Source organism: Pelophylax lessonae (assembly GCF_965119305.1).
Source record: "Pelophylax lessonae genome assembly, chromosome: 1".
Classification (NCBI taxonomy): domain Eukaryota; kingdom Metazoa; phylum Chordata; class Amphibia; order Anura; family Ranidae; genus Pelophylax; species Pelophylax lessonae.
In genome coordinates this window covers 517,760,691-517,787,834 of record NC_138768.1, presented here as the reverse complement: position 1 = coordinate 517,787,834, position 27,144 = coordinate 517,760,691, and the positions used below count along the sequence as shown (strand labels likewise).

The 27,144-nt window shown below is 41.6% G+C and overlaps 1 protein-coding gene across 2 annotated transcripts in view; it reads left to right on the top strand.

The window, feature by feature from the left end:
• Positions 1 to 4,797: 4,797 nt before the first annotated feature.
• The window catches only part of LOC309548407 (calcium/calmodulin-dependent protein kinase type IV-like), a 150,498-nt gene continuing 128,151 nt past the window's right edge, over positions 4,798 to 27,144 (top strand). Inside the window, exons 1-2 of one of the 2 annotated variants that reach the window (XM_082248347.1) lie at positions 4,798 to 5,051; positions 18,188 to 18,291. In XM_082248347.1, the coding sequence (XP_082104473.1) occupies positions 18,194 to 18,291 (98 nt within the window). In that variant the 5' untranslated portion in view covers positions 4,798 to 5,051; positions 18,188 to 18,193. Of the gene's footprint in view, positions 5,052 to 18,156; positions 18,292 to 27,144 lie in introns of both variants that reach the window. The other variant, XM_082248346.1, reaches the window with a different exon arrangement.

Here is a 27,144-nt window from a genome sequence, read left to right as displayed (position 1 = left end):
ACACCTATACAGAATTTCAGATGTTTTGCCTGCCTCCAAAGACCCCCAAAAAATGCCCCAAAAAAACGTCTGCGCCAAAAAAAAAAACGCCCAGGTGTGTTGTTGCAGGTGTTTTTTTTTTGGGCATTTTTGGGGGTCTTTTGATGCAGGCATAACATCTGAACTTCTGTATAGGGGTATATATACACACACACTTATATGTATTTATACACATACACATATATAGGTGTTATAGCAGAGAAGCCATATGGGTGTTAATTATTTCATTAGTGCAAGCATAGGTTTCTGCTACTTTCACACCTATATATGTGTATGTGTATATATACATACATGTGTGTGTGTGTGTATATACCCCTACACAGAAGTACAGATGTTTTGCCTGCCTCCAAAGGCCCCCCAAAAAATGCCCAAAAAAACGCCTGCGCCAAAAAAAACGCCCAGGTGTGTTGTTGCAGGCGTTTTTTGGGCATTTTTTGGGGGTCTTTGGAGGCAGGCATAACATCTGAACTTCTGTATAGGGGTATATATACACACACTTATATGTATTTATACACATACACATATATAGGTGTTATAGCAGAGAAGCCATATGGGTGTTAATTATTTCATTAGCGCAAGCATAGGTTTCTGCTACTTTTACACCTATATATGTGTATGTGTATATATACATACATGTGTGTGTGTATATATACCCCTACACAGAAGTACAGATGTTATGGCTGCCTCCAAAGAGGCCCAAAAAATGCCCAAAAAAACGTCAGCTACAAAAACGCCCAGGTGTGTTTTTGCAGCAGGCATTTTTTTGGGCATTTTTTGGGGGTCTTTGGAGGCAGGCAAAACATCTGAAATTCTGTATAGGGGTATATATACACACACACTTATATGTATTTATACACATACACACATATAGGTGTTATAGCAGAGAAGCCATATGGGTGTTAATTATTTCATTAGCGCAAGCATAGGTTTCTGCTACTTTCACACCTATATATGTGTATGTGTATATATACATACATGTGTGTGTGTGTATATATACCCCTACACAGAAGTTCAGATGTCATGCCTGACTCAAACATGTCCTCAAAAAAGCCCTATAAACGCCTGCAACAAAAAGCCGGGTGACAGGGGGCGAAGCCACTATCCGGTTCTGTAAGTGTTCTAAGAGAAACGATCTTTTCTCTATAGCGGTCACCCTGACATGGAAGGGTTTTATTACCCTGCCATAGCAGTCAGAGTCAGTTAACCCTACACTACACTACGGTCCCCTTACACTTAACACTTTCCCTACAGAAACTAGATTATTAAATCTAACTATAGTGGAAAATAGTACCCTAACTACACTAGATATCCCTTTCCTCACACTAATAATAGCTAAATGACACTTTGAAGTAGAAGTAACAGAACTGCTTCCACTCTCTTCCACAGCCCTGTATTAAAATGGTAGAGATTTGGCGGGGCTATCTTATATACTGGGGGGCGTATTCACTAATGATTGGCCTCTGGACCCCCTAGTCACTCCAATCACATTCCTAGCATTCTCCTGCCCCCTCAATTGGCTTTTACTGATGGTTCTGGTCCAATCACGGGCTTTTAAAGCCCAGTTCCTGTCCCATTGCATTTTGGTCGGTTCTGATTCCCGAATTCCAAACTTTTTCAGCAAAAAGTTCGGAATTCGGCCGAACCTCGAACAGTCAATATTCGGGTCGAACCGATGGTCGACCCGAACCGTTCGATCATCCCTAATATTGATGTCCAATTTGGATGTACAGTGGTGAATAAACTTCACATGTTTACTTGCATAGGAGTTCGGTCATCACTTTGTGTTTGAGGATAGTTCTGGAGACTACGGATCTGACCTGCACCTGTCACATCTTCCCACCTGAGCGGCTTACCTGCAATTGTTTCAGGCGTGTGCGCGCCCCTAGGAGTGCTCCCGCGGACCGACGTACCAGTACACTGGTTCGCGCAGCCGAGCCAGCCTGCCACAGTATATCTGCGGCGGGCGGTCAGCAAGTGGTTAAAATGGTTTATAGGAAAGCTAATGTCACCACAATGGCACTGGAAGTTCATCAAAGCTGTGAGGAAACTATACTAAAGCACAAAAATTAAAATTTCTGTCCCCTCCCCCGCCTATTTTATTTTAATTTAGCTTTGAGGGTGATATGGTAAATATAAAAATCCTAAAAATGATAGGTTACGAGGATGCCCCAAAGTTTTCAGGGACAGCATCAGCGAAATCATTTTTTGGCAGTCCATAGCTAGCTGTGGAACTGAATTTTATTTCTATGGTTATCCTTGCTTACCAGCAGCAACGACTCAAACTACTTTCATACCTTATCAACTGCTGTAAAGCAGTCAAACAATACAGATAATTGTGGGTCAACACCAAAATTTGACAAACACAAGTTTGATTTAAGATTAGAAAAATGTAATCGCAAATCAAATTCTGGAAATTAAGGTCAGATAGGCATTTCCCCCAAATTTCAATTTGAACTCTATGAAAGAGTGATTATTTGAAACTGTTGGCGTTTATTTAAATTTTACAGACAATGCAACATAATAAAAAAACTGTCCTTTAGGCTGGGTTCGCACCTATGCGAATTGGATTTGGGTTGCCCCGCATCCAATTTGCATGACAGGAGAGTGTGCCCGACTCTCAATGGAGCCGATTCACACAGCTCCGGGGTGGCTGCATAGCTGTTTGCAGAAGGGGTCCTGTGCGCCTTCTGATCCGTTTCAGGTCTGAATTCAGGGAAAATCTAGGCCTGATTTGTCCCTGAAACGGAGAACAGGGATGCCCCAGACCCCTCCTGTGAGCCGCATCAGCATTAGGTGTGAACCCAGCCTTAAAAATGTATTAGCACTTTTTTGTTTAATAAAGTTTGACTTTGTTTTAATTATTAGTCCACCTAAAAGTGATATTTCACATATTCCAATGTCACATTTCCTGCCATATTGTTGTTACTGTTCCTGTCCGCCTAGGATGTTTTTTCCATTTCATTTTTGTTTTTTTTTTCCCATTTCATTTTTTTTTTTTTTCATTATCTCATTGTTTAATTTCTCACTTTTCATTCATCTTTCACCATCTATCATTATCACTTTATACACATATACACCACTTTACTTATTTTTTCACATCCATCTCCATTTTTTCTCACTTTTTTTCCCTTCACATCCCCTTTTTCTGGTTTTAGTTTACCTTTCACACTCTCCTCACCTCATCTCATTATTCCTCTCTTGAACGCTCAACCATACACACCTGCCAGCCCTTTATTCATCCTGGGTGACTTCCAATGATATTCAGAGACATGCAAAAATCCGGAATATTGCTGCACCCCTTGGTAAACTTATTGAAGCCTTGAAATCACATCACAGGTATGACAGGAACATAAAAGGTAACGCGTTTCGTGCTAAAGTCAGCGCTTACTCAAACTTGCGCTCAAACCAAATTGAAGGTTTGAGTAAGCGCTTACTTTAGCATGAAACGCGTTACCTTTTATGTTTCTGTCATACCTGTGATGTGATTTTTAAGCTGCAATAAAGTTACCAAGGAATGCAGCAATATTCTGGATTTTTGCATGTCTCTGAATCTCCCAGACAAGCTGTTCACATCATGTGAGAGTTGGTCACTCACCTAGAGTGGCATTTCTTTGGCTTGACTTCCAATGATGCCTATATACTCCTCACGTGCATGAGATCTTCATCCCCATGACCAAGCCTCGGGGGGGCAGAGCAAAACACATTGGGGGCATGGCCTGGCAGGAGCCCAGGCTGAGGTTGTCTCTCTCATACCACCATAGGACTCCATGGATGTGCAGCACCAGGGATATTTCCTCTCTTCCTTTTAGTGACTACAGGAGCTGGGACGAGTTCCATCCCCTGGTGGCACTCTTGCAGCAGATGCAGCATCACCCACACTACTCCCCATAGTGATCAAGCCTGAGCGGCACACTAAACAAACCGTGGGATGTTTAGGTGTTTGTTTCATTCTTCCTAGTACCTTCTCCAAAATAAAATAAAAACCCTGATAATGCATTTTTTTTTAAATATACCAAGTGATAAATGTTGGGTCTTACAGTGACAGGCGGATGTGCAGATCTGCTCATATGGAAGAAAAATGTATTTCCAATATATTTAGGGGAAAAAAAATTAGAAATCTATTGAATATGGCCAAAATGGTAGCATTTTAAATATATTTCCAATATATTTGGGAAAAATAAAAATGTTTTTTAAAATATATTTTAAATATATTTTTCTTCCATGTGGGTGACCCCGCTACCAGAGTCCCTGAGAGCTATAAGAAAATGTTAGGTGGTGTAACTCTAGCATCTAACAAAATTGAAATACCATCTTTGGGTGGACAGTACCTTGGGTCTCAAAAACCTAATTTTTTTAAACCTTTATCATGCTTGACAATGCAATGCAATAAGGCTTTGCTATCCATTGTGACACCACTTATTAATGATGATCAACACAAAAAAGAATTTAGGAACGTGTGCTTTCTATCCCTTTGTGATATTTACTCTAAAAGGCTTGAAATGGTAGGATTAATAGCTTTATAAATTGTAGCAAAATGCCATGTTAAAAAGCAAGACAAGGTGTAGTGAGTTTCCTTGATTTCAACATTTTTTTTTTTTTTTTATGTCCCCATAGTTGCCAGAAAGAAAAAGTATAATACCGTATACCATCATTATAAAAAGTAATTCGCTTTCTCAATATGTAATGCCAAATACATACACTAGAGGGCACCAGAGCTCTTCTTTAAACCTTTTACTCCTATGCCTTTGTGTAGGGAGGAGCAGCATAAGGGTGTGTTGAGATGGAGATATGCTTCTCTGTAGGGTATCTATTTTAGTGATGAAATCACTATTAGCCCTGGGGAAATGTTGACTACTGGATATGCAAAAGTACAGCAAGACAGTAAAGGTCATCAAGTATTTATAGTGGATAGCCACATTATGGGCTAATATATATAACATAAACAGGACACCTGTCATCCTTCTATCAATATTCATTGGACATTTACCTGCATGAACTAACAGGAGGAGCAAGTAAGTGTTTGTGATTTCAGGCAAACAGAATCATTCAAGCGTTAGCTTTTGTGCCTTCTCTGATCTTCTAGTAACTGATACATAATTGTTGCTGCATTTATTTAACATACATAATTATTACAAAGATGTTTAAATGAGATTGTTGCAACATTATTTGTCATGGACAGGTACAGGTTACAATAGCAAAATCTACACAGTTTAATTTAAAACAGAACAAAAAATGTATATTTCTGTTATAGATACTATTTATTACCGGACCAGCAATAGTGATCAGACAGTAAGAATTATCTAGGTTGCTAGCTGGCGCAACAAGCCAGAATTTTTAGGTGTCAAAATAAATGTGAAATGTTTCTTGTCTCTTACGAGTGTGTGTGTGTGTGTGTGTGTTTGTATAGTGAAGCTGACTCATTTGTTTGTTGCCAATGATATTATTTTTGTCAAGTTAAACCATGTTAAACGTTTAAATTAAAATATTTCTAACCAAATTAACCACTTCTGGACCAGAAGGTTTTACCCCCTTAACGACCAGGCCATTTTTTGCGATACGGCACTGCGTTACTTTAACTAACAATTGTGCGGTCGTGTGATGCTGTACCCAAATAAAATTGATGTCTTTTTTCCCCACAAATAGCGCTTTCTTTTGGTGGTATTTTATCACCTGTGTGATTTTTATTTTTTGCGCTATAAACAAAAAAAGAGCAACAATTCTGAAAAAAAAAAAAAAAAAACAACAATATTTTTTACTTTCTGCTATAAAACATTCCCAATCAAAAAATTAAAAAATCTAATTTTTTCATCATTTTAGGCCAATTTGTATTCTGCTACATATTTTTGGGGGAAAAAATCGCAATAAGTGTATATTGATTGGTTTGCACAAAAGTTATCACGCCTACAAACTAGAGGAAAGATTTATGTCATTTTTATTTTTTTTCACTAGTAATGGCGGCGATCAGCGTTTTTTAGTGGGACTGCCACCTTGTGGCGGACAGATGGGACACCTAACTGACATTTTTGGCACTTTTAGGGGGGACTAGTGACATTACTACAGTAATCAGTGCTAAAAATATGCACTGTTACTGTACGAATGACACTGGCAGGGAAGGGGTTAACACCAGGGCCGATCATAGGGTTAAATGTGTCCCTAGAGGGTGTTTTCTAATGGATGGGCTTGCTGGATGAACACAGAGACCTGTGTTCCTAAATAAGAGGAACACAGGATCCCCGACGTTCATCACTGACAGAACAGAGGTCTGCTGTGTTTACAACAGCAGACCGCTGTTCTGTCTCCATGAGGAGTGATCACGGGTGCCCGGCAGACATCATGACCGCCAGGCCCGCTGTATGGCACCCCTTGTGGGCAATCGGCGAGTGTGCACGCCTCCGGCTGCACGCGCGCACCCCCATAAGCTGTTCCGCGAAACAACATACATGTACGTCATTTCACGGGACAGAGCCGACTTGCCGAAGTAGAAGTATGGCTAATGGTCGGCAAGTGGTTAACATGTAAATCCATGTTAATGAACTGAAACATTTACTGTTTTTTAAATCTTACCACAGTACACAATAAATTAAAAAGCTAGTCTACTCAATTATATTTATCTGAAACAGAAATATTGGTTATGGGTGGATTATTTAACCACCTCCCACCCGGGCCATTGTAGATATACGGCCGGGTGGGAGTCTCCTCCTTCTGATCGGACGTTCCGGAACGTCCTTCAGAAGGAGAGAGATCGCGCCGCCGCGGGCGCGCGCAGCGGCGCGATCTCGATGTGCCTGTGTCCCTAGGACACAGAGCAACAAGACTCGGCAGGAGGGCCCTGTGATTGGCCCTCCTGATCACATGACGGCTGTGTCCAATCACAGCCGTCATGTAATGTCAATACAGCCGTTGTAACGGCTTCGATCTCTTCTCCTCCTGACAGATCCTGTCAGTGAGGAGAAGAGCAGAGGATCGATTCTGCAGCCGGGGTGATCAGTGAGTATTTCTGATTACTCACTGATCACGGGGGGGGGGGGGGGGTCTGTGCTGGTAATCAGATGATTGATTACCAGTGCAGCCCTGGGGGGAGGGGGTGCCACTAGAGCCACCAGGGATGCCCACCCATGACCACCAGGGATGCCCACCATGGCCACCAGGGATGGCAAACAGAGCTCAGAGAGCCTGCCAGTGGTGCCCCCCTATCAGTGCTGCCCACCAATGCCATCTATCAGTGCTGCCCACCAGTGCCCGTTATTGCCATCTATCAGTGCCGCCCACCAGTGCCCATTATTGCCCACTAGTGCTGCCTATCAATGCCCATCAGTGCCCCCCATCAGTGCCGATCAGTCCCGCCCATCAGTGCCACCTATCAGTGCCCATCAGTGCCCATCAGTGCCGCCGATCAGTCCCCATCAGTGCTGCCTATCAGTGCCCATCAGTGCTGCCTATCAGTGCCCACCAATGCTGCATATCAGTGCTATCTATCAGTGCCACATATCAGTGCCCATCAGTGCTGCATATCAGTGCTACCTATCAGTGCCCATCAGTGCTGCATATCAGTGCCACCTCATCAGTGCCACCCCATCAGTGCCACCCCATCAGTATCTCCTCATCAGTGCCTGTCAGTGCGGCGTCATCAGTGCTCATCAGTGCAGGAAAAAACGTATCCATTTACAAAATTTTATAACCTAAACAAAAAAACTTTTTTTTTTTTTTTTTGCAAACTTTTCGGTCTTTTTTTATTTGTGCACCAAAAAAGAAAAAACCTGACGGTGATCAAATACCACCAAAAGAAAGCTCTATTTGTGGGGAAAAAATGACACAAATTTGGTTTAGGTACAGTGTTGCATGACCGCGCAATTGTCATTCAAAATGCAACAGTGCTAAAAGCTGAAAATTGGTCTGGGAAGGAAGGGGGTTTAAGTGCCCAGTATTGAGGTGGTTAAAGACTTGAACCAAGAAAAGGCTCTATAATGTCAAATTTGCAAATATTCTTAGTTACATGAACTTCACTACCTGCTGTCAGCAGGGAGTCTGGCTCTCCCATTAACAATATTAAGTATCAATATCAATCTGCGGTTCCTGGACCATGCTTGGTGGTACATATTCAAAGTAAAATTAACAAACAGGTCCATGGTGCTGCTGATCAATTTGAATTTGTTTCACTACCTAGAAGATGCCAACAGTCATCCATCAATGAATGAATGAATGACTCACACTAACAGTGCATAAGCAAGCCATCAGACATCCATTAACAAGGAAGCTCGAATGTATTTCACATTAGAAGTGCGTAAGGAAACCAATAGTAACCCATTGACAAGGAAGCCTTAACGTGTTTCCTACTAGCAGTGCATAAGCAAACCATCAGACATCCATTAACAAGGAAGCCATAACGCGTTTCACACTAGAAGTGCATAAGGAAACCATCAGCCATCTATCAACAAGGAAGCCTTAACCTATTTCACATTAGAAGCGCATGGGCGAACCAATAGTCATTCATCAACAAGGAAGCCTGAACATGATTCCTACTAGCAGTGCATAAGTAAATCATGAGCCATCCCTCAACAAGGAAGCCGTAATGCGTATCACACTAGAAGTGCATAAGCAAAGCATCAGCCATCCACTCACGAGAAAGCTTTAATGCATTTCATATTAGAAGTGCATAGGCAAATAATCAGCCATCCATTAACAAGAAAACCTTAACACGTTTCACACTAGAAGTTCATAAGCTAACTCATCAGCCATTCATCATAGGTATATAGTTACAAAGTATTTCAGGTTGAAAAAAGACAACAGCCCATCCAGTTCAACCTGTATAGGTGTGTGTGGACGTATTCATTTCCCATACCCCTGAATATTTTGTTCTTGGAGATGTATGTCCAAGAGTCTTTTAAAAGTAGCCATACTCCCCACAGTTACTACCATTTGTTGAAGAGAGTTCCACAATCTTATTGCCCTTACTGTAAAATACCCCTTATGTAGCCTGAGGTTAAACCGCTTCTCCTCTAATCGCATTGTCTGGCCTCATGTCCACTTACACTCCTTGGGACTGAATCGTTTTTTTTCTACGCTGAGATCACCGCTGAGGTATTTGTAAATTGCTATCATGTCACCTCTCAGGCGTCTCTTCTCCAGGGAGAATAAATCCAGTGCTTGTAAACGCTCCTCATAATTTAGGTCCTCCAATCCCCTAATTAGCTTAGTTGCCCTTCTTTGGACTCTCTCCAGTTCCAGCACATCCTTTCTGAGAATTGGAGGCCAGAACTGGACTGCGTACTCCAGATGTGGCCGAATTTTAGTTTTATAAAGTGGTATAAAGTGGTAGGATTATAGTTTTATCTCTGGAATATATCCCCTTCCTTATGCATGCTTTGGCAGCTGCAGCTTGACTTTGCATGCTATTGCTTAGTCTATCTTCTACTAAGACTCCCAGATCTTTCTCCATTCTTGATTCCCCCAGAGGTTCACCCCCCCTAACACGTATCAACAAAGAAGCCTTTTTGCATTTCACATTAGAAACACATAAGTAAACCATCAGCCATCCATCAACAAGAAAGCTTTAACGCATTTCACATTAGAAGTGCATGGGGGAACCAATAGTCATTCATCAACAAGGAAGCCCTAACAAAACTCCTACTAGCAGTGCATAAGTAAACCATCAGCCATCCCACAAAAAGGAAGCCATATTGCGTTTCACGTTAGAAGTGCATAAGCAGGCCATCAGCTATCCATCAACAAGGAAGCCTTTTTGCATTTCACATTATAAGTGCATAAGCAAACTAACAGTTTTCCATCAAGGAAGCCTTCACGCGTTTTCTACTAGCAGTGCATAAGTAAACCATCAGCCATCCATCACCATAGGAAGCCATAACGCATTTCACACTAAAAGTATATATGCAAACCATCAGCCATTCATCAAAGAGAAAGTCATAAAGCGTTTCACACCAGAAGTGCATAAGAAAAGCTCCAGCCACACATCAACAAGGAAGACACCACGCGTTTCACACTGAAAGTGTATACATAAACCATCAGCCATCCATCACCAAGAAAACTTGAATGCTTCTAGTGTAAAACACATTTAGGCTTTCTTGTTGATGGATGGCTGTTGGTGTCCTTTTATGTAGGGGATAAATCACCATTTGTGGATCTGTTTGATTTACTTTGAATTTTTTTTAGGCTGCACAGCAAATTTCTTGAACATGGAGTATAGAATGCAACACTTGAGTTATAGCTACTAAATTCGGACCAAAAACTCCTTGTATGCCCTGATCTAGGCAGTGGGTGTCTTGTTATGTAAAATATCTGGAAAAATTAATAACAGAACTGTTTTAAAATGTCAGCGGCTGATGAAAGTACTAAAGAAAACATTTTTTTATAGTGCTATGCTTACAATGAATATTGCTTAACAGGGTTCAGTAACACTGAGACTTTTTGGCACTGACTGATTGCAAGTTGTACGTCAGCACCAACATTTGTGTCTTGGTTTAACGTCAAATATTGTTTTGAAACATTACATTTTCAGAACTATTGTATTATCATTGCTAGTCTTGGCATGTGGCATCTTGCTTGTGGCATCATTACATTTTTTTATCACGAGGTTAGTAAAAAAAAAAAATGGCTGACATCATTAAGGTATAACTAAAGACAACATTTTTTTTTTATTTAGATTTGAATAGAGTTGAGGGGGATTAGACCCCCTGTCAAGTTTTTTTTTTTTTTTTTTATTGCTGGCTGTGTCCCTTTCAGGGAGATTTACCATCCATATTTGTCCTGTGACCGTTATAATCGAAAGTAAACGTGAAAGAAAATCCTATAATTTGGGTTGTCACCAGAACAGTAATAGAGGGGGAATCTTCTATTGGGCACACTAGTTCTGATGACCCTGAGGACAACATTGGGCTCATTCATTTTGGAGGGTTTTCCTCTTACGCCCTGTTTTGGCTATGACTAAGTCCCAGTGAATCTCCCCAGTGGGCACAAATTGACAGGAGTTATAACCTTCTCTTAACCACTTAAGCCCCGGAAGATTTTACCCCCTTCCTGACCAGGGCCTATTTTGCGATTCTGCACTGTGTGACTTTAACGGACAATTGCGAGGGTCGTGCAACGCTGTACCTAAACAAATTTGACGTCCTTTTTTTCCCACAAACAGAGCTTTCTTTTGGTGGTATTTGATCACCTGTGCGATTTTTACTTTTTGCGCTATAAACAAAAAAAGAGCGTCAATTTTGCAAAAATCACAATATTTTTCACATTTTTTTTTATATGAAATTCCCCAAAAAAAATGTAAAAATCAAAATTTTTTAACATTTTATGCCAATTTGTTTTATGCTACATATGTTTGGTAAAAAAAATCGCAAAAAGCATTTTTTAATTGGTTTTCGCAAAAGTTATTGCGTTTACTAACTAAGGGAAAGATTTTTGTAATTTTTGTTGTTTTTTTTTTAACGCGTAATGGCGGCGATCTGCAATTTTTTTTGCGGTACTGCAACATTGCGGCAGACAGATCGGACCCTTGACTGACATTTTTGACACTTTTGGGGTTACCAGTGACATTACTACAGTAATCAGTGCTATACATATGCACTGTTACTGTAAAATGACACTGGCAGTGAAGGGGTTAACTTTTTTTGAGAGGGAGGGGTTATGTGTGTCCCTAGGGGCGTGATTCTAACTGTGATTGGCTGTGGCTTGAGGTGTATGAACAGTGATCAGCGGTCCTACATAGTAGAACCGTACGATCACCATTCATACACCGGGGAGAATTCAGGCGGCTTGTTTACATTCGCCGCCTGCCTTTCTCCTGCTCTAACGGACGATCGCAAGTGACCGTCGGACATCAGGTCCACCGGTCACACGCGCGGGGGGGTCCGTGACCGCGCGGGAGCGGAAGTGCGCCTCCGGCGGCGTGCGCTCGCTCCCTAGACCCTCACAGGCTAGCGACGTAGCCCTACGTCACTTTGCCTGTGAGGGTCTGACTGCCGACGTAAATCGTTGTGCAGCGGTCGGCAAGCGGTTAATCAATTCAAAGGGAAATACTTTATTATTAACTTTGGCAAGCTCAAACAATAATCATTTAATGTCTATGGATAATTGAAACTGTAAAAAGTGAGGAAGGACCAGAAAGAACCCCTGTCAGGTTTTTCCAGAGCTCCATTTGGGAGATATCCTCTCACTTCCTGCCCTGTTAACATTTTACCACACAGGAAATGAGGGGAAAACCATATAAAAGCATGGAGAAAACACAAGAGGTCCTATTTGACCAGTTTGCTCCAAATTGCCAGGACTTTAAAGGATGCGGAGTTGTCATAAATTGATGAGCACAAAAATATAAAAAACAAAGTTTTGATTCATAATACAAATTTAAAAGATTTTCCATACAGTAACAAATATAAAAGCATTACTACATTAGCATCAATACAAACTATAAAGTGCTTGATCTGTTAAGAAAAATGATAAGCTGGTTCAACGCATTTCGTAAAACAGATTATTCTTCGATTCCTTCATCAGGATCCATCAATTGGCTGCATTGTTTCTACAAACATTACATATCATAAAGTTTTCATGTTTGATCTGCGAGTCTTCAACAGAATATGAGTAAGGCACCATGCTGCAGCCAAATTCCACTCAGCAGTGTAGAACACCGGTGGTGGAAATAATTCTGATACACACCGGACCATACCCAGGGCAGTAGGATGGATAGAAGTACCAATCAAGTTGATGATAGGCAAGGGTCTGAAGCAGTGATCCCTGCAGTGAGCCACACACACAGAGTCAAAAACCTTGTTCAGGTCCGGTGGATGGAAGGCCACATAATACGGAGACGTATTATAAATAAAAAGTTGTTTTTATATTTTTGTGCTCAACAATTTATGACAACTCCACATCCTTTAAATTTGGAGCAAACTATAGAGAGGTCAAGTAGGACCTTTTGTGTTTTCTCCATGCTTTTTATGGTTTTCGAATATCGTCATGAATGCGGTTGTGGTTAGTTGTCTCTAGAACTGATATGTATTTCTCTATGCAGGAAATGAGGGGAATTATCCAGTAGTGACGTGCCAATTGTGCCTGGGTTCAGTTCAAGGGACGCTTGCCAAGCTGTTAAAAAACTAAGTTTACAAATCGCAAAAAAATCCGCAAATCTCAGTGAAATCTATGGGGGATAAATGTATTGTGCCCACTGTTAAGGCTAATAAGGAAGGTACTGTCAAACAAAGTGTACGAGAAGCTGGAAACTGCCAGGCGTAACATGTACCCGTGCACAAAAGAAATGTTAAAATTATCTTTTGGCGGGGAGCAGTACTTTTAGAAACGTTTTCTTTTTTTTTTTTCATTTTCAGATAAAGCAAATGAGGGTTATAACCTTGTCAGTTTTAGTTGTTCCACCTGTGTCCTATTGGGGATATTTGCATTTACTTAGTGTTCCATAGCTATAAAAGGAAGCGAGATGAAATCCCTTCAAAGAGAATAAAACACCTGGTTGTCATTAGGGTCCCCAAAACTAGTGTCCCTGATTGAAGATTTCTCCTCTATTTCACTGCTCTCAGTGCGAGTGAAAGAAAATTTGGGATTTTCTTTCACTCGCACTGAGAGCAGTAAACAGGACTAATAGAAAATATGAATTTCCCTATCAGGGGCACAGACAGAAATAAAAGAAAACTGACAGGTCCCTCTCCACTTTATCCAAAGCTAAAAAAAAAAAAAAAAAGAAAAAATGCCTTCAGTTATACTTTAAAGGTTGACATCTAAAATACACAATTCCTTCAAAGAACATGCTTGGGGGATGCTCTAAACCTGCCTGATAAAGTGGTTGTAAACCCTTACATATACTTAGGGAGTTGACAAGCCTCAAGTGATACACATCGATTAAAAAAATTCTCCTACATAAGTTGTACGTGTTTATCTGCAGCACTCTCCCCTCTACAGCCATTCAAAGTACAGAATTAATGCAGCATTTTTGAGCTTCCAGAGGCAGGGGAAAGGGACCTGACGTTACATACTGCACAGCATAGATCAGGGAGCGCAGTATAATCTGAGACTTGAATGGAGGGAATGGACACAACCCCCTCTACACAGTCTCATAGGGAAACATGCACAGCTGCGGCTGTTAATCACCTGCTGTGTGTTGAAGATGAGGCAGGGAGGGGGGGGGGGCTATCCTGGTATTGCTTGATGTTGGCAAAGACTGTGAGATGTGACTCATGCATATAGCAGAAGAATGACAGAGCAGACAGTTATACTATGTCCTTTGGATTGAGGCAAGTACACACTATAAAATATTATGCTTTGTTCATGTTTCATTTCAGGGGTTTACAACCACTTTAGGGGTGCATCTACATAATGTACTAAAGCAGCAGTGACATTTACAAAGAAGCAAAAAAACTAAGGTAGAGCATATTGCACACATAATTAACAATGATGGGAGGATGGTTACAGAGGACACTGAAAAAGCAACCGTGCTGAATGCTTTTTTCTTGTCAGTCTTTACACAGGAAACGGAGGGGTACACTGACCAGGACTGTATGGTTAGTAGTAATACACAGGACTTGCCACTATGGCTAACAGAGGGTGAAATCAGGGAAAGGCTGAATAAACTTAACACAAGCAAATCACCAGGCCCGGATGGCGTACATCCGAGAGTACTCAAGGAACTCAGTAAAGTTATATCGAGACCACTGTTCCTGATCTTTGCTGACAGTATTAGGACAGGAGATGTACCAGGGGATTGGAAGAAAGCTAACGTGATTCCGATATACAAAAAGGGCCAGAGGCATATCCCGGGAAATTATAGGCCTGTCAGTTTGACATCAATAGTATGTAAACTTCTGGAGGGGATGATAAGGGACTATATCGTAGAGTTTGCTAAAGACAACAGCATCATCAGCAGTAATCAGCACAAGTTTACAAATGGGCGTTCTTGTCAAACCAATCTCTTAACATTCTATGAGGAGGTGAGCTGTGAGCTAGATAGGGGCAGACCAGTGGATGTGGTGTACTTGGATTTCGCTAGGGCGTTTGATACAGTTCCCCACAAGCGCTTAATTTATAAAATAAGGTCTGCAGGTATCGACAGCAGGGTTTGCTCTTGGATACGGAATTGGCTTAAAGGGCGTGTCCAAAGGGTGGTAATAAACAGCGCATACTCAGACTGGTCTGAGGTTGTAAGCGGGGTGCCCCAGGGCTCAGTCCTGGGATCAACCTTGTTCAATTTATTCATAAACAACATTGAGGACGGGATCAGTAGTGCGTTATCAGTTTTTGCAGATGACACAAAATTGGCCAGGGCAATAACTGCACAGCATGAAGCAGATATCCTACAGAATGACCTGGACAAAATAACAGAGTGGGCAACGACATGGCAAATGAGGTTTAACGTGGAGAAGTGTAAGGTTTTGCACTTGGGGACTAAAAACATAAAAACACAATACACGTTAGGAGGGGAACCCTTGGGGGAATCAAAAATGGAGAAAGATCTGGGAGTCTTGGTTGATGATAGATTAGGCAACAGCATGCAATGTCAAGCGGCAGCTGCCAAAGCCAGCAGAATATTAGCATGCATAAAGAAAGGGATGTATTCCAGAGATAAGACTATAATCCTTCCACTTTATAAAACTCTGGTCCGACCGCATCTGGAGTATTCTGTCCAGTTCTGGTCGCCAGTCCTCAGGAGGGATGTGTTGGAGCTGGAGAGAGTCCAGAGAAGGGCAACTAAACTAATTAAGGGATTGGAGGACCTTGACTATGAAGAGCGTCTGCAATCGCTCGATTTATTCTCCCTGGAGAAGAGACGTCTGAGGGGGGACATGATAGCAATTTATAAATATCTTAATGGGGATCCCAGCTTAGAAAAAAAGCTGTTCATTCGAAGGGATTGCATGAGGACTCGAGGGCATACAATGCGATTAGAGGAGAAGCGTTTTAACCTCAGGCAACGTGGGGGGTTCTTTACTGTTAGGGCTACAAGATTGTGGAATTCTCTACCACAAGAGGTGGTTTCTGCGGGTAGTATGGTGGCTTTCAAAAGACTCTTAGACTTACATCTCAAGGATCAGAACATTCAGGGGTATGTGAGATGATTACAGCCACACACACCTACACAGGTTGAACTGGATGGACTATTGTCTTTATTCAACCTCACCTACTATGTAACTATGTAACTATGTAACTATGAAGAATCATAAAAAAACAGCTAAAAAAAACATTTTTTTTCGCTACAGTTTTAGTATAAGTACTTACATGAATAAAGTATCTCCCACAATGTGCAAGCTGCTGGACCCTGTATAAATCTTCACTGCAGGGCTCTCCTGTCCTCTTCCTGCTGCTGAACTTCCAGCGTTGTGGGGGTTAACAGCTTCGGGTCTCTGGGCTTAGCTGAACTAATATGCACTGGAATATGCACTGAAGTAACCATACAATAGAAGGTATTAGGTTGGATTTATTAAAGGTAAATAGGCTGTTCACTTTGCAAGGGATGATGCACTTTGAGAAAAATTTTCCAAGCTTAGTAAATGAGGGGAGGTTATGCTGACTTTTTTTTATCCAATTATGTGCAAACAAAAATGCTTTTTTTTTTAAATTTTCCATGCACATATTAGGGTATGCTTTTCAAAGGGAAACTTGAGCACATTCACTAAGCTCCCTTGCAAAGCGCAACTTCTCTTGTTATGTGAACAGTCTTATTGCCTTCAGTCAATCAACCTCATTGTATTAATTCCATACACTCTATTACCAAAAGTATTGGGACACCTGCCTTTACACTCACATGAACTTTAATGGCATCCCAGTCTTAGTCTGTAGGGTTCAGTATTGAGTTGGCCCACCCTTTGCATCTCTAACAGTTTCAATTTTTCTGGGAAGGCTGTCTACAAGGATTAGGAGTGTGTCTATGGGAATGTTTGACCATTCTTCCAGAAGCGCATTTGTGAGGTCAGGCACTAATGTTGAACGAGAAGGCCAGGATCGCAGTTCCTGCTAAATCATCCCAGGTGTTCTATCAGGTTGAGGTTAGCACTCTGTGCAGGCCAGTCAAGTTCCTCCACCCCAAACTCGCTCATCCATGTCTTTATGGACCTTGATTTGTGCACTGGTCCAAATCATTTGGTAGAGGGGGGGATTATGGTGTGGTGTTGTTTTTCAGGGGTTGGGCTTGGCCCCTTAGTTTCAATGAAATGAACTCTTAAGGTGTCACCATACTGAGACATTTTGGACAATTTCATGCTCCCAACCTTGTGGGAACAGTTAGGGGATGCCCCCTTTCTGTTCCAACATGACTGTGCACCAGTGCACAAAGCAAGGTCCCTAAACACATGGCTGAGTGAGTTTGGGGTAGAGGAACTTGACTGGCCCTGACCTCAACCCGATAGAACACCTTTGGGATGAATTAGAGCTGAAACTGTGAGCCAGGCCTTGTCATTCACATCAGTGCCTAACCTTGCAAATACACTTCTGGAAGAATGGTCAAACATTCCCATAGACACACTCCTAAACCTTGTGGACAGCCTTTCCAGAAGAGCTGAAGCTGTTATAGTTGCAAAGGGTGGGCCAACTCAATATTGAACCCTACGCACTAAGACTGGGATGCTAATAAAGTTTATGTGCATGTATAGGCACGTGTCCCAATACTTTTGGTAATATGGTGTAGTCCTCTTCCAAAAGGCCTATTGGTGGAGGGGGGCAGCAGACTGGAATATCAACATTAGCAATAGCAGGATATATTATTTTCGGTGCAGAGTGAAATCATTTACATGCACTAAATCATACGGCTCAATAATCTCTTCTTGGACCCCTGCATGTGGAAGCACCTGGTAGGAGTGGGATAACCTATTTGGATGGAGACCATAGTGGAAAAATCCAACTTCAAATATTTCACATACAGCTCCAGGTGGGATCAGGCTCCACACTTCACAGTCACACCTCATCTGTGCCTAGCGCAAAACATGTCAGAATAGAACTTGTTCCTGCTGGCTAAGAAAGGAAGACTATCATTTTGCATCTTGGTGTTTGGTATTTATATTGCTGGTATGATTAATAGTAAAAAAAATGCTTTAATAGATCTGAAAGAATCTACACTTCACTCTAGGTTAGTTTGTTCTTAATTATTTTTTTTTTTCTCAACAATGTCTCTAGCATTACCTGAAATAATTGAATTTGATAATAGAAGAAGATGCCAACTTGCAAACCAGAGGACATGTACTGGATAGAAGGCTCTCAGAGGGAGAATGGACTGGAGCACTTCTACACACTGGGTCAGGAGCTTGGAAGGTACTAAACCAATACGGAACTATTACATTTATTTGTATTTTGTATTCAGACCAGTAGGTTTTATTACCTTTGTAATGTTCGGGGGAAAGGGACATTAATTGGAACCATACATGTGGAAGAACAAAAATATAAAACATTTAAAGTAAGAAGCAAATAGTTTTTTTAATTTTTTTATTGCAGTTGTTGCAGAGTTGTGGTCTACAATGAAGGCTATTTTTCAGTAACGCTTACGTGCTGGTTGGCACCTTTAATATATTTCTTTTTTAATCTGTACAGGACTTATATAATAGGTCATGCAGAGAATTGAGATCTGAGGAGGAATAGTCATTAAACACTTTAGGGATAGTTAGGTAACCATCTACACGCTGGTATGGGAAACAAATGCACTCGCCTCAATGGCCACTGGAGTTACAGTGTCCTTTTTAAGCAATACTACTTCATAAGCAATACCTTTTATAGAGCATACTTAAAGTGTTAGTTTACTAACTCCTCCCCAACCCCCTGATTCCTGCTGTACTTACCTCTAGGGATGCTGAGCTGTCAGTGTCCATGCAGCCAGTCCCACAGTCCAGAGGTATAAAAACACACTATTCTCCCTCTTCTATGTGTAGCGCTTCTGGGACCAGAACAATTCACCGTGCAGGCACTGACCAAACAGAAAATGTATAATCAGTGCAGCGCTCAAACTACTCTAAATCTAAAGTCCTTAATAAAGTCCCACAGAAATAATATATATAATAGTAGTGCTCTTCAAAATTATATAGATATAGATATCCGTTCTATTAAAGCTGTTTTCTGTGCATCTACACACTTTCAAAGTCCATAACATTATGACTTTTACTCTTGGAACTGTTAACTATTGGAAACGTACAAGTGAACAAGCTGGAGTTAGAAGCTGATTGGCTACCATGCACAGCTGCACCAGATTTTGCACTCAGTTTTAGTAAATCAACCCCACAGTGTCCACAGGTGACTCTCTCGGTAAATGCAGTATGTTCATCCGATATCTTAGACCTCTGAATGATTCTGACGTCTAATCCCACTTTAAATACTATTATATCGTATTTCCACACCGTGCCTTCCACCACATATAATTATTTTGCTCACCCCACAATGATGACCTCTAGAGACCTCCTTTATATTTTTACAGCTTTTTCACCAGTGTAATCCCAGATTTGTATGTAGTATGCCAGGGGTGCCCAACCTTTTAAAGAGTGAGGGCCTCTTAGGTAAGTTGGTAACCGCTCGTGGGCCACAATGATGTATAGGGTTTTATACCCTTTACTGTCCTGAGCCCCTGTAGGGCTGCTTTCACACTGATGCCCTGCAGGTTAGCTGCACTTTGCCATAGAATTCTGACATATCTTGTGGGTATGGTGCACTTTCTAAAAGCTGTGGGATGTACTAAAAAACAAGTCCAATCCATGGAGGCCCTCCTCGCAACTTACAGAAGCTAAAAGATCTGCTACTAACTGCTTTGTGCCAGATACCACAGCATACCTTCAGAGGTATAGTCATATCCATACCGTGACTGGTCAGAACTTTTTTGGTGGCAAAGGGAGGACCTACTCAATACTACGTAGGTCATCATTATGTTATGACTAATCAGTATATATGTTTTAAGTTAACCAGTTCCCACCCGGCCTATTGACGCCAGCGGGAACCTGTAATCCCCATGGGTGGGCGTCATATGATGTCCTCCCAGTCTCGCTGCTCCCGCGTGCCCCCGGGGGCACACAACCCTGTTATCGGGATGAGGTGGGTCCTATGCCCGATCAGGGTAAAGAGTCAATGAAATTTGGCATTCACATGTCATCTCCTTGTGCACGCTGCTCGTGCAAGCCCCCAGGGGTCTGCAGCTCAGCGATCAGGGATGAGGTGTGTCCCTCGGACACAGCCCATCCCCAATGAGGGTAAAGAGCCAATGATATTGGCTGTTTACCACATTGAGTGTCTGCGTCCAATCACGGCCGGTCACAAATTTCAACAAAACCTTGTTAACTCGCTGTTATTGGGTTCTCCTCCTCACACACCGATCCAGTGTGAGGAAGAGATTGCTGTAGCGATGAGTTACTGATTACAGTGTAAAGCACAGTCCCCGGATTGCCCCAGTAATAAAGAGCACCTGTCTCCAGCCCATCAAAGTAACCAAACACCTCTCTCCAGCCCATCAGAGTACCCGAGTACCTGTCTCCAGGCCAGAGTATCTGAGTACCTATCTGCAGCCAGAGTACCTGAGTACCTATATGCAGCCCATCAGAGTACCCGAGTACCTTTCTCCAGCCCATTTGATTACCTGAGTACCTATCTGCAGCCCATCAGAGTACCTATCTGCAGCCCATCAGAGTACTTGAGTTCCTGTCTCTAGCCCATCAGAGTACCTGCATCTCTACGTGCAGCCCATCAGAGTATCTGTCTCCAGATCCATCAGAGTACTCGATTACCTGTCTCCAGCCGATCAGAGTACCTATCTGCAGTTCATGAGAGTACCTGAGTACCTAGCTGCAGCCCGTCAGAGTACCTATCTACAGCCCATCAGAATACCCAAGTACCTGTCTCCAGCCCATAAGAATACCGGAGTAGCTAGCTGCAGCCCATCAGAGTACCCGAGTACCTATCTGCAGCCCATCAGAGTACCCTAGTACCTATCTGTAGGCCATCAGAGTACCTGAGTACCTATCTGCAACCCATCAGAGTACCTGAGTACCTATCTGCAACACATCAGAGTACCTGAGTACCTATCTGCAGCCCATCAGAGTACTTGAGTACCTGTCTCTAGCCCATCAGAGTACCTGAGTCCCTATCTGCAGCCCATCAGAGTACTTGTCTCCAGACCCATCAGAGTACCCGATTACCTGTCTCCAGCCGAACAGAGTACCTATCTGCAGTTTATGAGAGTACATGAGTACCTAGCTGCAGCCGTCAGAGTACCCGAGTACCTATCTGAGGCCCATCAGAGTACCTGAGTACCTATATGAAGCCCACCAGAGTACCTGAGTACCTATCTGCAGCCCATGAGAGCCCATGCCTCATAGAATATACGTTGGAGAGTTTGCTTTCCAAAATGGGGTCATTTTGTGGGTGTTTCTATTGTCCTGGTGTTCCAGGGCCTTCAATGGTGTGATAGGTAATCAGGAAATTAGATGTATAATTTATGCTCCTAGAAAGCCTGGAGGTGCTACTTGGATGTTGGGCCTCTGTATGTGGCCAGGCTGTGAAAAGTCTCACACATGCGGTATCTTCATACTCAGGAGGAGTAGAAGAATGTATTTTGGGGTGTCATTTTTGCTATGTACATGTTATGAGTTAAAAATATCTTATAAATGGACAACTTTTCATTAAAAAAAATACATTTTCATTTTCTTTCCACATTTTCCAAAAACTTGTGAAAATAAATGACATGTTCAAAAGACTCATTATGCCTCGTAGAACATATGTTGGGGTGTTTGCTTTACAAAATGGGGTTATTTTGTGGGTCATTCCACTGTCATGGTGCTCTAGGGCCATCAAAAATGTGATAGGTAGTCAGGAAATTAGATGTGTAATTTATGTTCCTAGAACGCCTGATGTGCTCCTTACATGTTGGAAAAAGGCTGTGAAAAAGTCTCACACATGTGGTATCACCATACTCAGGAGAAGTAGCAGAATGTATTTTGGGGTGTAGTTGCAAGTATGCATATGCTGTGTGTGAGAAATAACTTGTTAATATGACAATTTTGTGTGGAAAAAAAATAAATTTCTTAATTTTTCCAAGAATTGTGGGAAAAATTACAACTTCAAAAAACCTACCATGCCTCTTACTAAATACCTTGGACTGTCTATTTTCCAAAAAGGGGTCATTTGGGGGGAATTTGTACTGTCCTGACATTTCAGGGCCTTAAGAAATTAGATAGGCAGTCAGTACATCAAATTTGCAAAACTTTATAATATAAATTAATTTATTTTTTTTTTTCAAAATGTTCGTTCTTTTTTCACCTTTATTGCAAAAAATAAAAAACCCAGTGGTGATTATTAACCACTTACCGCATACTAACGTATGGGTACGTCGGTAAACTTTGCGGTAGTGTACCGGGATGATGCCTCTAGCTAGAGGCATCATCCCGGTACTGTGGTTTAGAGCCGACGGTGGGCTTTCCGTCGGTACCGACCGATGCGGCTCGGGAGCCGCTCGATCGTTACCCGGGGGGGCGGGAGGGGACGTCCCCTCCCGCCACCTTCCGTGGCTTTTACCGGGGCTCCCGTCCCACTGGGAGCCCCGAGCACCCAGCCGGCACGTCCGCCGGCTGGATGGAGTCCCGATCAATGCCAGAAACGGCTTCGATCAGGTCTCCGATGACGTAACCCGGAGGCGGCTTCCATGACGTCACTTCCGGGTTACTGTGCTGCAAAAGGCGGCAAATTTGAAAAACGGCTGTTTTCAGTGTTTTGCATACAGGGAAGTGTAGTGGAGGGGTCTAGGGTCTTTTAGACCCTCGATCCCTCCATAAAGTGTACCTGTCACTGCAAATTGCTGTCACAAGGGATGTTTACATTGCTTGTGACAGCAATAAAAGTGATCAGATTTTTATTTTTTTTTTTAAAACTGTAATAAAGTTAAAAAAATAAATAAAATAAATGGGGAAAAAAAAATTTAGCCGCCCCCGTCACTGTTAGCTCGCGCACAAAAAAAAACGTATACAGAAGTCGAGCCGCAAATGAAATCGCTGTTCAAACCACACATGTGAGGTATTGCCGCGATTGCCAGAGTGTGGGCAATAATTTAAAAAAAAGAGCTACACTCTATCTCTAAACTGGTAACCGTTAAATAAATTTAAAGCGTCGCCTATTGAGATCTCTATTGACCGTAGTTTGTCGCCATCCCATGGGGGGCGCAATTTTAAACCGTAACATGTTGGGTATCTATTTACTCGGCGTGACATCATCTTTCACAATATACAAAAAAATGGGCTAACTTTACTGTTTAGTATTTTTTAAATGCAGTGAAATGTGATTTTTCAAAAATTTTCCAAAAAAATGGCGTTTTAAAGACCGCTGCGCAAATACCGCGTGACAAAAAATATTGCAATGACCAACATTTTATTCTCCAGAGTCTTTGCTAAAAAAATATATATAATGTTTGGGAGATTTTAACTTGTGAACAAAAAGTGTCCGAAATAGGGCTGGGGCTTAAGTGGTTAAATACCACCAAAAGAAAGTTCTATTTGTGTGAAATAAATTTACAAATTTTGTTTGGGTACAGTGTTGCATGACTGAGTAATTGTCATTCAAAGTGTAAGAACACTGAAAGCTGAAAGTTGCTCTTAGCAGGAAGGTGGTAAAAGTGGTTAAATGTGCCTTGAAGTTTATGTCAGAGCCAAATAAAAACATGAACATTATCTCATGTTTTATCCTTAAAAATGCTGTACAGAAAAAAACCTGTTGATCTGTCAGAAATCCAGTATGCTGCTAACTTTCCATTTGGGCTGACAACACAGCACCTTTTCTGCATGAGAATCCCAACCAGCATTGTCAACCATGCCTGCTGGATTACAGAAATCCACCTATCTCCCACCTCTCTTTGTCTTATACCCCATGCATACAATGAATTATTTCCCATTAAATAATGCTGCTTTAACTCATGAGAGCACAGTGTATAGGGAAAAGGGCTCTTAGGAGATGTAGTTTTGAGGGCTTGGCTACATCAATACTTCAAGAATTTTTCAGGCCTGGTCGTGATGTTCTAGGGAGTAATATAAGCTTTTTCTCTCTACAGAAACCAGGTTAAATAATAAAAAGTTGGGACATGTCCTTGAGGGGAAGAGGAAGGTTTAGGGATACATTTGGATAATGTATTGACCTTGTGAACTAGAAAGCGCAAAAGTGTTTACTAAAAAGTGAATTTTATAACAATAAAAAGCATTATTTAGCAGATGAATGAGAGTGAGGCAGGAGTAGACAAATGATTAAAATATTCTATAAAGCAGTTGACTCAATGAAATACAATCAGTTGAGTCACGTTTAATACAGATCTCAGCATTCATACAAGGCCATTCAAATGATGAGTAGTGTTTAGGGCAGAGACTAATAGTCGTTTGATCCGTAAACAAATTGTTGGCATAGAAAACATTTCATTCATTGTGTGTAGTACTTCGAGTTACAGCAGAATGCTCCAGAGACATTCATAAACCTGTTTGCTAGATCAGTGTGGAATCCCCACAGCATCTGTCTCTGAAAAGCAATCCCTTCAGATTAACTGTTCAGTAGCTGGATGCAGTAAGCTAGAAGTTTCAAGCACAGAGCATTTTTAAAATTCATAGGAAAATGCAATGAGCATTTGTATGTTGCCAAATGTGGTATCCAATTAAACCATCAGGTTTGGGGTGGAAAGAGCAGGTTGGGTATTGTATTTTACTTAAGACACAAGTCCATCTAGTTCAACCAATAAAAGGAGAAAAATAAATCATACAATCCCATAAACACAATCCTATAACCACAGTTGATCCAGAGGAAGGCAAGAAACCCAGGAAAGCAGGATCCAATTTGCTCCAGCAGGGAAAAAAAATTCCTACTGATCCCTCAAGAGGCAATAGGGTATTCCCTGGATCAACTTTACCTATAAATGTTAGTATCCATATATATTATCTACATTTAGGATAGAATCCAGGACTTTTTTAAAGCAACACCACATGCTGATCTCTACAGCTTAATGGGACTCTAGCGTTTTGGGTTTAAAGCTGAACTTCAGGAAAGAGGTGGTCACTAGCTCAGCACCTCCACTATTTAGAGAACATCTTGTAGTATTTTCAGTGAATAAAAGGCATTCTCTCATTAAATGAGGCGGAGATAAGGAGCAGGTGACATCCCATCACTCGAGCAGCATCCAGAAGAAACCAGCGCCGACTGTATAGGCTGCTACAGTGGATTTCTGCATACCAAGCAGCCCTTTAGATGTAAGATATAAGGAACCAGATGTAACCAAGTTAAATTCTGTTTATCTTGGGTAGGGATGGGCCGGAAAGACCCCCTGTTCGGTTCACACCAGAACTTTCGAACATCATGAAAGTTCGGAAATGAATAACGAACCCCATTGAAGTCTAGGGCACCTGAACTGGAAAAATAAAAAAGTGCCCATTTTAAAGGCTTATATGCAATTAATTGGGCATACAATGGTTATGGTGGTTCGGGTACTGTCCTGAGGGACATGTATCAATGAAAAAGAAGTTTTTAAAAAATGTAGTTTTTAAATGAACAGTTATTTACTCATTCTTTAAAAGAAAGCATCAAAATGAGAAATAACAATAAAAATGAAAAATTCCTTTCAATATAGTGCCTGTGGGGTCCCTTTAGTCTGCCTGTAAAGTGGCACATCTGTACTGTGTATAGAAGCTGCTGCAGAAATATCTGCATTTATAAAGCCAAAAAATGACATTTTCCCTGCAAGCTTTCTTTATTTAGTAAACAACAGCTTGGGGAGCCAGTCTGTATGATAAGGCCACAATGTAGAGCACTGGGAACAAGATTAGAGATTTTTTTGGGATAAATTCTGGTGTCTCTTTCGCAGGCTTTGAATAGAAGTTACAAGTGCGAAAAAATTGGTCTTTGTGTGTCGAAGGTGTCTTCACATCGTAACTCTATAGAGGTACTCTTGATGAAATAAAGAATTGCCTTGCTGTCAAAAATTGAAATGATATGCACCTGTCAAACAGGTGTTAAAAAATTGGTCTTTTGGTGTGTGTGGCACCTTCACACCATAACCCTAAAGAGGTTCTCTTGATTGAAAGGAAAAATTGGCATTGCTGTCAAAAATTGTAATGATATGAACCTGTCAAAGAGGTGCAGAAAAATTGGTCTTTGGGTGTTAATTGTGCCAATGAAACCTACACCCAAAAAATTATTTCAGATGAAATCAACACCCACAGCACTAGGCAGCCTAGAAGTCTTTCAGAGATTCCACATCCCAAAAACAATTAATCAGTGACATCGGCATCAGGGGCTTCATAGCTGCTGGTAATCCAGGACTGATTCATTTTGATAAATGTCAGATCGTCCACAGAGTCTGTATTATCATTAACAAAACCTCCAGCAGCACTGGATGCCCGTTCGGAAATCACGCTGGATGCAGGGCTGCCCAGCAGCTCAATTGCATACTTAGCAAGTTCTGACCAGTGGTCTATTCTCATGACCCTAGAAACCCAGTGTATCATCAACTGGAAAGCTCTTCATCTCTGTTTTCGCCCCTAGACAATTGTCCACCATATGATGCAGACGCTGCCAATAGGATGTGGAAGCTGGGCTGGGAGGACTAAAAAAATGTGAAATGCATCACTTAGGTGGCCCCCTCTCTTGACCAACAGAAGCCTCTCTTGACCAACAGAAGCCTCCTCTCCTCTCTTGACCAACAGAAGCCTCAAAACTGTTTTCCAGAAAACTGTAAACCTACCAGAGTCGGGAAAAGCATTAGATAAACTCCTCTCTAAAGTGTCCTCAAGAGATTTCATTTTTTGTACCCTCTGTGGGGAGGGGAGGAGTTCTGAGACTTTCCCCTTGTAATAGTGGTCAAGGAGGGTTGCAAACCAATAGGGATCCTTCTCTTTGATGCCATGTATTCTTGGGTGCTTTTGCAGGCTTTGAAGCATGAGGGAGCCCATACACCTCAAGTTTGCGGAGGCATGAGAAGCAGACTCCTCAGGGTCACTGAGTATTACAGTATTTGGAACTGAAGAGAAAAGCACAGCACCTTCTAAGTGCAGCAGGAAACAAATTTAATATAAATGTGATAAAAACGTACTCACAAGGGTAAGCTTGTTAAAAAGCTTTTAAAATAAATGTGGACGTCTTCATGCCTGAAGAAGGAGCGCATGTTCCGCAATGCGT